The 11,594-nt window shown below is 38.7% G+C and overlaps 1 protein-coding gene across 2 annotated transcripts in view; it reads right to left on the reverse strand.

Moving 5' to 3' along the window:
- MPHOSPH9 (M-phase phosphoprotein 9) overlaps nt 1-11,594 on the reverse strand; it is a 51,300-nt gene that overhangs the window by 18,495 nt on the left and 21,211 nt on the right. For both annotated transcript variants that reach the window (XM_065889926.1, XM_065889927.1), the window contains 3 exons: nt 11,394-11,549; nt 7,849-7,936; nt 5,786-6,001 (listed from right to left, as the gene is read on the reverse strand). In XM_065889926.1, coding sequence (XP_065745998.1) covers nt 5,786-6,001; nt 7,849-7,936; nt 11,394-11,549 — 460 coding nt within the window. The remainder of the gene's footprint in view (nt 1-5,785; nt 6,002-7,848; nt 7,937-11,393; nt 11,550-11,594) is intronic.

Consider the following 11,594-nt stretch of genomic DNA (forward strand, 5'->3'; position numbering starts at 1 on the left):
GAACCCAACGCGCCACAACTAGAGAAGAGAAAACCCGCACGCCACAACTAGAGAGAAGCCCACGCGCCACAACAAATGACCCCACGTGCCTCAACAGAGATCCTGTGTGCCGCAACTAAGACCCAACACAGCCAAAAATAAATAATAAATAAATCTTAAAAAAAAAGAAAGCTAGTATTAATATCCTCAGAGAAATAACAATGTTATAGTCACAAAACGAGAACAGAAAGCTTTGAAAAACGAGCAATCAGAGAATAAAGAGCTCTTAGAAAGTAACAATGAGAAAAGACATAATTAATACTAAGACTGGAAGATAAAGGACAAAGAGGCCATGATGAACACTAAAACATAAATAAGTCTTAGAGAATCAACCCATGCAATACAACATCTACTCATAAAAGTTCCAGAGAAAGAGAAGAGAGAGAGGCAGGAAATTAATAGAGAAATAACATCAGCATTTGTAGAACTAAAAGACATTAATTTCCAGATTGGAAGAACCTATGCCCCAAACACTGTTATGGACTATCAGAATACCAGGGATAAAAAGAAGATGCTAGAAAGCTTGCAGAAGGCTAGTCATGAAAGGCACTGTGGCTGTCAGGAAGCTCTTTCAGGACGCCTGTCCTTAGTACTCAGCCATTATGCTGCAAAGAAGCCCAAATGAGGCCACATGGAAGGAAACATGGAAAGAACTGCAGGCTTAGTTGACAGCCATCATCAAAGGCCCCAACTTCTGAGTTTCCAGCTAAGGTTCCAGATAATGCTGGGCCAAGATAAGCTGTCCTTGTTAAGCCCAGTCCAAGTTCCTAGACCACCGAGCCCGTGAGCAGAGTATGTCCAGTTTGGGGGTCATTTGTTTTGCAGCTCTGGTAACTGCAACAATACCCTAGAGGTACTTGCACACGTTGGCACAGGATGTGTATATAGGAATGGTCATGGCAGTGCTGCTCATAACAGCAACAAAAAGAAACTGGAAGCAGGAAAATGGATAAATAAATTGTGGAATATTCACACAATGGAATATGACACAGGGATGAAAACAAGTGAATTAGTGCTGTATGTATCAGCTTGGATAAGTCTTACAGAGGAAAAAAAGTTTCAGAACAGTAAATACAGTATGATAGCATTTATAGTTTTAAGATATGGCAAACAAACAACACTGACTAAGCAAACATATAAACATGATGATACAAAGACAGACATGGGAATGACATTCACACCATTCAGACCAATTACTTCTAAGAAGGCAGAGGTGATCAGAAAAGGTACGTGGAGGGCCTCAACGGCATCTACAGTATTTTAATTCTTAAGGTGGGTGGTGGGTCGGTCTACATGTATTTGTTATATTACTCTTTATACCTTTGTATATACCAGAAATATTTCACATACAAATGTTTAAATAAAAAAGAATAAAAACTACATGTATCAACACGGCAAATCTTAGAAACAATGTTAAGAGAAAAACAGGTGGTAGAAGGATACAGTGCAATACAATTCATATATGGTTTACGAACATACGAAACATTACTATATATTGTTTAAAACAACGTGCATTTATAGTAGAAGTAAAAAGAACAGAGTGGGGATAACCAAGAGCACATTTAGCATAGCAGGCACCTCTAGGGTGGGAGAGAGAGGAATAGAAGAGTGTCTTTCAACAGTATCTACGGATGGCCAGTATATGGGGATTTAATGCATTACTCTATACCTTTCTGTGTGCTTAAAATATGTGACATGATAAACGTGGAAAAAGTCAGTGTTATCCCTGGAAATATTCATGCAATTTCAGCTGAAAACAACATTCTACCTATCCTTTGTGCTTCACTGCTACTCAAACAATGATGGGTTTTTAATTAAAAACAATGACATCCCAGAAGCAATGAACATACCTAGATCTTAAGTTTCTAAATACCATCTTCCACTTAAAGGAACCAGGGCTCCGGGGAAAAATGACTGACTTAGGGCCGGGGCTAGAAAAGTACAAGATGGGCCTGGAACATCTGGCTGTGGCAGGAAGTCTAGAATGACGGGAAACTGTCAAAAGGTCACAGAAGCCAGCTTCACACGTACCCCTCAGGCCAAAGCTAAGACAAAGCATCAAAATAATAAACAGAGTAAAAAAGACTACCTAATTGAATAAAATCAGAATCCATGAGTCCACGCTGATAAGCGGAAATAAAGAAGAAAGGAGGACTACTCCCTGCAGTCAAATGAGAGGGAATCATAGAAATAGAAAAAACACCATTTGGCAGCCGCCACAGTAATTAGTGGTTTCAGGCAAGACACATCAGGACATGCTACAGCTAGTGGGTAACAAGTTTGATGAGAAAAAGGTGATTTGCAGAGCCTTAAATTACCCTCTCATAAGTTACATGTAACTGCAGTGGGGGAGGGGCAGGGTATAACTTTACAGTGGAGACCCCTGGCAAACCCCACCTTCACCAAGTGGCTGGAGTTGACACCCACACAGTTCACACGTGCCTCCTAACAGGAAGTGCTAAGAGGGGCTCCTGTGCATCACGACAACCCAATCTAACTGTGAAGAAACACATACCCAAACTGAGGGCCATTCCACAATGTGCTGGCCAGCGGACTCTCTGTGATGACGGATGCAGTCCCCCCGCGCTGCCCAACACCGCAGCCACTACCTATGTGTGACCGCTGAGCACTTGAAATGTGGCCAGTGCAACTGGGGAACTGAACTGTTTATTTTACTTAATTGTAATCAGTGTAAAGTTAAATAGTCACATGTGGCTAGAGGCTACCATGTTAGAAGGAGTAGTTCTATAAAATAATTAGTCTATGATCTTCAAAGAGTTTTAAGGTTATAAAAGACAGAAAAACTGAGGATCTGCTCTAGGTTAAAGGAGATAAAAGAGATGTGACAGGTCAATGCAACATGTAGTCCTGGATCGGATCCCGAACAAGGGAAAAAAAGTTTCTTTTGTTATAAGGAATACTTGTGGTATAATTTGCAAAAAATTGAATGGCATGTATAAATTACTATATTAATGTTAATTTCCTAATTTTGCTATGGTTATATAAAAGACTGCCCTTGTTTTTAAGAAATAGACCTTGAAGTATTTAGAGGTAAAGATGCATTATATCTCTAACTTACTCTAAAAAAGTTTGGAAAAAAAATTATTTTTTTTTGAAAAAATCTTTAAACTATATGTGGACCGAATGATAAAGCACATATTATAAAATGTTAACTTTCAGAATCTAGGTGAAGGTGAAATATGAAAATTATTCACACAACTTTTGCAACTTTCTGTAGGTCTGATGTTAAGAAGTACAAGTTTTAAAAACCAGGAGCTCATGTACTCACACACACTAAAATTATACTATTAATGTGTACGAATGAGAACAGTAATAACTGAACCATGTAAAGTTCTAATCACATATGGCACACTGAATGGAGCGTTCATATGCACTCCCTCCTGAAACTTTACTAAAATGACTATAAAGGAATAAAAAACATAGGGCTTGCTGGTATAATATGCCCAAAATGGTACTTTACCTCTGTGATTTTCCTCCTAATAACCCTAGTCTAATCATGAGAAAAATATTAGACAAATCCCAAGGGACATACTGCAAAATACCTGCCCAGTTCTCCTCAAAACTGTCAAGATCATTAAAAACAGGAAAAGTCTGAGAAACTGTCACAGCCAAGAGGAGCCTAGGAAGACATGAAGACTACATGTAATCTGGTCTCCTAGAGGGAGTCCTGGAGCAGAAAAAGAACATTAGGAAAAAAGCAAGGAAATCTGAATAAACTGTGGTGTTTACTTAATAATAATGTATCAATATTGGCTCATTGGGACTTCCCTGGTGGTGCAGTGGGTAAGACTCCCCACTCCCAATGCAGGGGGCCTGGGTTAGATCCCTGGTCGGGGAACTAGATCCCACATGCTGCCGCAGCTAAGAGTCCGCACGCCTCAATTTAGAAGGCTGCATGTGGCAAGTAAGACCCGGAGCAGCCAAAATAAACAAACATTAAAAAAAAAAAATTGGCTCACTAATTGTGGCCAAGGTATGGTACTAATACAAGATGCTAATAACAGGGGAAATGGTGGGGGGCATATGGGAACACTCCACTATCTCCTCAATTTTTCTGTAATTCTAACTGTTCTAAAACATAAAGTAGTTTTTAAAAAGTAAAGTGTGACTGCAACTATAAAAGTTTTCAGATATGGAAGGCCTCAAAATTTGTCTCTTATGCCTTCTTTTTCTCAGGAGATGTACTCTAGCAAAACAGAGTTAAACCAAGAAAGAAGATATAGAATCCACACAAAAGGACAGATTCAATACGGGAAAGAAGCGAAGACAATTCCCAGGATGATGACAAAGGCAAGTCCTAGAAATCTGTGTATCAGACCTCGAGGGCAATCAGTTCAGACTGAAGCAAGGATACTGGGGAGGCGGGAGGAAAGGAAGTGCTATGCATGTTTAAAAACTAAGCAAGCAGATAAAGAGACAAGCCAATTATTAAGTCTAGGACAAATAAAAGTTGTAAGAGAAAGGAAATGTAGTCACTGAACACTGCAGCTTAGCTTTGAAAAATATTTGCATAGACATAAGAAACACTGAATTCTGATTCATTTATAAATGATAGTATATCATATTTAAAGTCTAAGACACCACTAACTAGAAATGCTATTTAATATTATTTACTAAAATACTAAGAGGAAAAAGTGCTGCCAATTAAAATATGACACTATAAAGATGCATTCCAATTTCTGAGTTGTTCAAATGTAAAAGAATAAACTTCGGGCTTCCCTGGTGGCGCAGTGGTTGAGAGTCCGCCTGCCGATGCAGGGGACACGGGTTCGTGCCTCGGTCCGGGAAGATCCCACATGCTGCGGAGCGGCTGGGCCCGTGAGCCATGGCCGCTGAGCCTGCGCATCCGGAGCCTGTGCTCCACAACGGGAGAGGCCACAGCAGTGAGAGGCCCGCGTACCACAAAAAAAAAAAAGAATAAGCTTCTCAGAATCAATTTAATACATCAATCACATTGGAAAGAGGGGAGGAGTGTTTGTTTGGGGAGCAAATGGTATAAGAAAGCTACACTGTGACCTTGCACAGAGGGTAGTCAATATATAATGTCTGAAACTGATGGGGGGAGAAAAAGAGCAATGTAAGTTTGTCACTTAGAAACATGGAGAAAAACTTTAGAAGGAATGGCTAAAAGCTGAAAATAATGGCTTCTAGGGTAGAGGACTCCAAGATAGAGAGAGGTGAAGAAGACTGCTGTTTCTCATTTGATATTTGACCATTTAAACCATTGACATGTATTACCTTCAGGAAAATAAATTTTAAAAAACAAAGCAGCAAGAATCAAATCTAAAGCTATCAGGAAGAAAATATCAACAGCCGAAATACTTTCAGATTTTACTTTAAAAAAAAACAAAACCTAATCCAGTTTCAATGTTATACAAATCTAACTTTTAAGTGAAATTAAATCAAAGTGAAAAATTTTATCAAGCCTGTTGTAAATCTGGTCCGTTGTACCTGCCAGACACACAGGTGCTGATTTAAGATAGCTCAAATGCTGCCCTGCCAGAGACAGAAAGGCGTGGGAGTGACACCATAGCTCTGAAAGCCCTGACTTCCTGCTTTAAGATAAGACCCAACGAACTCGATCAGAAAAGTCTACGTATATTTGCAGCTACAGCAAAGTTATGTAAAATGAAAATAAATGTGGAAAAAATCATAATAGCTTGTAAGACTACAATATCTGAAATTCCTTTTAGCCAACCACATCACTGAGTTACTTGTCACTTACATCTTGAAACATTTTATTTTCTTGTTTTAGTCTTGCTTCTTTATCATCTGAGAGTTTGTAAGCATTCTCAAATGCCTCTTCTAAATCCTGAAGTCTAGATTTCAGTCGAATGATGGTATTGTCTTTTTCTTTATTACTTGTTCTCATTTCCTCAATTCGTTCCTGCAAAATTTTGGAGGCACTGCTGGCTGCACTGAAGCGTTCTCTAAGATCACTCTACAAAACAAAGACAAGGATAATACACTGTTTTTAATAATAATAATAATAATAGATGTCTCAATAGCAGCTAATAATCTGTGGACATTAAATATAAAAGTAATAAAACAAAACACATAAATGGAAATGAACAAATTTGATATTCTGTTATATCCTGGGATGGAGACTAGAAAGGATTACCCTATAGAATAATACACAGAAAACCACTGTCTGAGGCACTCTGATTCCAGGACTCACCTGTAGATGACTTTAATGAGGAAAAAATAACCATGGCTATTAGAGAAATGATTCCAAAAGCATAGCTGGAATTTGTAGCCCCACATTAATATTTAGAGGGAAAAAAAGCATTTCTTACCCTATTCTCTCACTTACAATGAAAATAAAAGAGAAAATTCAGAACATCTGATATGTTAATATTCATTGAACAATCATTAATTGCAAATCCACTAGATGGCAGGCACTAGGGTGCTAGAAATATAAGATTAACAAGAGGACTTCCCTGGTGGAGCAGTGGTTAAGAATCACCTGCCACTGCAGGGGACACAGGTTCAAGCCCTGGTCTGGGAAGATCCCACATGTCATGGAGCAACTAAGCCCGTGTGCCACAACTACTGAGCCTGCACTCTAGAGCCACAACTACTGACCCCGTGTGCCACAACTACTGAAGCCCATGCGCCTAGAACCTGTGCTCCACCTCAATGAGAAGCCCACACACCACAATGAAGAGTAGCCCCTGCTCGCCGCAACTAGAGAAAGCCCGTGGGCAGCGAAAGACCCAGCACAGCCAAAAATAGATAAATTAATTAATTAAATTAAAAAAAAAAAAAAGATCAACAAGAAAGGTCCCTGACTTCATGAAGTTTATAGTTTAAGAGGAGACAAAGATAACTTAAAAAAAATCAAAACTATCCCGGTTTCAGCATCAAAAAACAACAAAAAACAACAAACAAACAAAAAACCCATCAAAGACAAAGAAACAATGTCTAGAATATAACTGGCATTTTGCAGCAAAACACTGTTTGTAAAATTATGCACAGAAGAATAAAACTTGGTAATGCATGGGAAAGAAAAGTTATTTAAGAGGAAAGGTTAAGCATTCCTAGTTATACACCCAAGAAAACTGAAAATGCATCCACATAGAATCTTGAAAATATAAATGTTCATAGCACTATCATTCATAATAGCCAAAAAGTGAAAATAACCCAAACATCCATCACCTGATGGATGGATAAACAAAATGTGGTGCATCCATACTACAGAATATTATTCAGCCATAAAAAAGAGTGAAGTCCTGGTCCATGCTACACTATGGATGAACCTTGAAAACCTAATGCTCAGTGGAAGCAGCCAGACACGTGAGGTCACATACGGTTTGATTCCGTTGACATCAAATACCCAGAATAGGTAAACCCAGAGAAACAGAAAGCAGAGTAGTGGTTGCTCATGGCTGAGAAGAGCATGTAATGGGGGAGATGGCTAAGAGGTTTGGGGTTTCTTTCTGAGTGAGAAAAAAGTTCTAAAATTAATTGTGGTGATAGTCGCACAAATTTGTGAATATACTAAAGACCACTGAATTATACACTCTAGAAGGATGAGTTTTATGATATGCAAATTATATCCCAAATAAAAAATAAAATTTTTAGAGGGTAAAAGTTTATAGTATCATATGAAGCCAGCAGCATTCAAAATATAAATGTAACAATAAGACATCCTAAAGGAGAAGACAAGCAACATACAACCAATGTTTTTATAAAACTGTTCATTTGTCTCTAAAGTTCAATTAATAAAAAAGCTTAAATTTTTAACATTAAGCCACTAGAACAACAAAAAATAGAGTACTTACTTACCACTTCTCTTTCCAGCAAGTTATTCTTATTTTCAAGTGTTCTCACACGACTAGTAGCTTCATTCAGGGCACTATCTAACTGGCCACATCTAAAAACCATATATTGAAACAAAACAATCAAAGACAAGATCCTTTCTCTTAAAAGTATTATAAAAATCTAACTGATTCTCCAATACATTAGGTAAAACAAATTCTCCAATGTTAGCCAAGACTAAGGATGCCATTTTAGTAAAATATATCCAATGAACCTGATGATATAGTATCCGGAAAAAATTAAAAATGATATGAAAAGATCCCTAAGAAGTATTTGTACATTCACGTTCATAGCAGCATAAATTCACAATAGCCAAAAGATGGAAGCAACCTAAGTATCCACCAAGGATGAATGGATATAAACAAAATGCAGTGTGTGTGTGTGTGTGTGTGTGTGTGTGTGTGTGTGTGGTGTGGTGTGGTGTGGTGTGGTGTGGTGTGTGCAATGAAGTACTAGTCAATGTTAAAAAGGAAAGAAATTCTGACACGTGCTACAACATGGAAGAACCTCAAGGACATTATGCTGAGTGAAATAAACCAGACACAAAAGGACAAACACTGTGATTCCATTTATACAAGGTACCCAGAAGCATCGAATTAATAGCGACAAAGTAGAACGATGGTTGCCAGGGGCTGGAGGGAGGGGGTAATGGGGAGCTATCGTTTAATGGGTACAGAACGACAGTTTTGCGAGAGAAAAAAAGTTCCAGAAATGGATACTGGTGACAGTAGCACAGCAATGTGAATGGATAAGGCCAGTGAACTGTAAACTTAAAAGTAGTTAAAATGGTAGATTGTTATTTTATCACATTAAAAAATAAAAATTAAATATGCAAGATATAGAAAACTGCATAAAATAACTTGATCTATGAAGAAAATGTATATGCATTACAATTTCTGGAGGGATGCAAAAAATTAAGTCTAGGATGTGAAAACAAAAGATGGGGTAGAAAGACTCCATATTAAATCCTTCTGTACTATTTCAAATCAGCATGAATGTTATGCTTATAATTAAAGACTTTCTTTGTAAAGTTAATTACCATAGAACCTCAAAATAAGAAACTACATGGAAGAATTTGGTCACCATTTTGAATCAGTGTTCAATGATGGCTGTGAATAAAAGCTAATATTTATTCGGCACTGACTACACACTCAGTCTTTGTTAAGCACTTTGCATTCGTCCTCACAATCCTGTGTGTTAGGATTGTCATCATTCCCATTTTACAGATGAGAATACAGAGACAGAGAAGTTAAGCTCCTCCAGAGTCACACTGGGATTCTAAGCCAGGCAGTCTGGCTCCAGAGTCATGCTCCTACCCACTATGCATTAATGCCTTGCAGAAATGCAACACTGATGAAACTGTTCTTGAAACAAAGATCACTAAATAGTCAAGTGTTGCTGTGTTGTTATTTTTCTGTTGTAATTACCTCACTGATTCCGGTATGCCAGAGATCTCATCCCCCAAGTTGCAATTGTGTGACAATATAAGTGTTAATGGTCCCATCTGCAATAGCAGTGGGATTCCCCAATTTGCAATTTTGAAATTTGAAAACAATTGCTGTGTACACTGACAACATAATATTGGTTTTTGTCTTGGGTAAATCGTTTTTCCAGTTCTAAATAACTGCAACTTCTCATTTTGTTTCTCCTGTCCTCTGTAACACAGTTTTATATGGTAGGCCAAATCAAGCCCTTTAGGGGTACTGGTAGGAGAAAATAATGCGTTGCTCTTCATTTGCACGCTATCAGTACATTTACTCCACTCCCTAGATTGCTGTTGTTACTGTTATAACACGACCACTTATTTAAAACCTTGACTTCCAATTTGCTCCTCCTACATTCTCTCATTGCTCCACGTGCTCTAGCAGCTTCTAGACATAAAAGATGTTTTAATTAGCTCCCCTTCTTTGGCACCCCGTCTTTGACCTAACAAGGTCTGCTGGTCGGCTTCTTTCAGACTTCTGTTTTCCAACAGGAAGTACCTGTGGTCATCTGTGCCTTCTTAAAAAAACAAAACAGAACAAAAATAAGAACAAACTTCCCCCAGCCTGGTATCTACTCTTTTCTTTTTGTCCTAGAAAACCTAAAACTGGCCTTTTTTCCTGGCTCTTTTCAAACTACTTCTCTGCCATTGTACCCCCATCGCCACCACCAACAGCAAAATGGAAGCTATAGAAACGATAAGGATCAAGACAGCATGTTAACTACCACAGCAACCACACACTAGTATAAAAGCTAGTTTTCCGGACTTCCCTGGTGGCGCAGTGGTTAAGAATCCAACTGCCAATGCAGGGGACATGGGTTCGAGCCCTGGTCCCGGCAGATCCCACATGCCGCGCAGCAACTGAGCCCGTGCGCCACAACTACTGAGCCTGTGCTTTAGAGTCCGTGAGCCACAACTACTGAGCCCGTGTGCCACAACTACTGAGCCCACGTGCCTGGAGCCCTTGCTCCACAACAAGAAAAGCCACTGCAATGAGGAGGCTGCGCACCGCAACAAAGACCCAACACAGCCAAAGAGATAAACAGATAAATAAATAAAAGCGAGTTTTCCTAGAATTCTCCAAATTAAACTGTTAACTGGATCAGATTTCAGTTCCCTCCTAATCTTTTCTCTAGGGGTTTTGTCTATTTTGCCCTAGAGAAGACTTTGCTGTCACCTAGACTTCATCAGTTTTCAATCTGTTTAATACCATTTGTAAAGTATGTTGCGAGTATGCTGTTATTTTTTTGGCCATGCCGCATGGCATGGGGGATCTTAGTTCCCCGACCAAGGATCGAAGCCAAGCCACCTGCAGTGGAAGCGTGGAGTCTTAAATTAACCACTGGATAGCCAGGGAAGTCCCTCAAGTACGCTGCTATTAATACTAGTAAAAACATCAAATTTTGTAAATGATTCTCTCTCTCTAAAATAAGTGGAAAGCTATCCCTAGTTATAAGACCGTTCTCCCCTGTGTGTCTATGGTTTTTTTGAATGAGATAACTGTTTCCACAGGTTCATGAGTGTCTGGGTTAAAGTTATGCATTTCTGGGTATGAAGAAAGGTTGAGAACTGCCCCAGGACATCAATCATAGACTTATTAGGGAATCCAGAGAGCATTAATTCTCCCATAAATGACATTCCTTTACATATACAAAATCTGCTCAACTATCTCAGTATTTCGCCCACACAAAACAAATGTCCTCATCAATTATCAGTGTTTTGTAAGAGGATGGCTCAAATCTTTATTTTTTGGCTGTACCCTCGGCTTGCGGGATTTTAGTTCCCCAACCAGGAATTGAACCCGGGTCCTAAGCAGGGAGAGCAAGGAGTCCTAACCACTGGAGTGCCAGGGAATTCCCTCAAATCTTTAAAAATAATTACTTAGGCAAACATGTTTCTGTGTGAAAATTTTCAAATCTAAAGCACACGTTTTCAAAGTGTTTTAACATCATAATATGTTATACTTTGGGGAAAATAATATATTCAAGTTGGAGAAACACTAACTTTACAGTTAAATTATAAGTCTTACCTGTCTACAAGAATTTGATTGGTTTTCTTCCAATCTTCAACTGCAGGAATTTCTTTTGCCTCCAGTTTCTGTTTCAAACTATTTATTTCTGACTCATAATAAGCTCGAAGATCTGCGATGTGTCGAGCATGCTTTTCCTTCAGGTTCTGCCTAACCCTGTTGGTGAGAGGAAAAAACATCATTTAGAAAGCATCTCCTCAC

The sequence above is a fragment of the Phocoena phocoena genome, chromosome 13 (assembly GCF_963924675.1).
Source record: "Phocoena phocoena chromosome 13, mPhoPho1.1, whole genome shotgun sequence".
Classification (NCBI taxonomy): domain Eukaryota; kingdom Metazoa; phylum Chordata; class Mammalia; order Artiodactyla; family Phocoenidae; genus Phocoena; species Phocoena phocoena.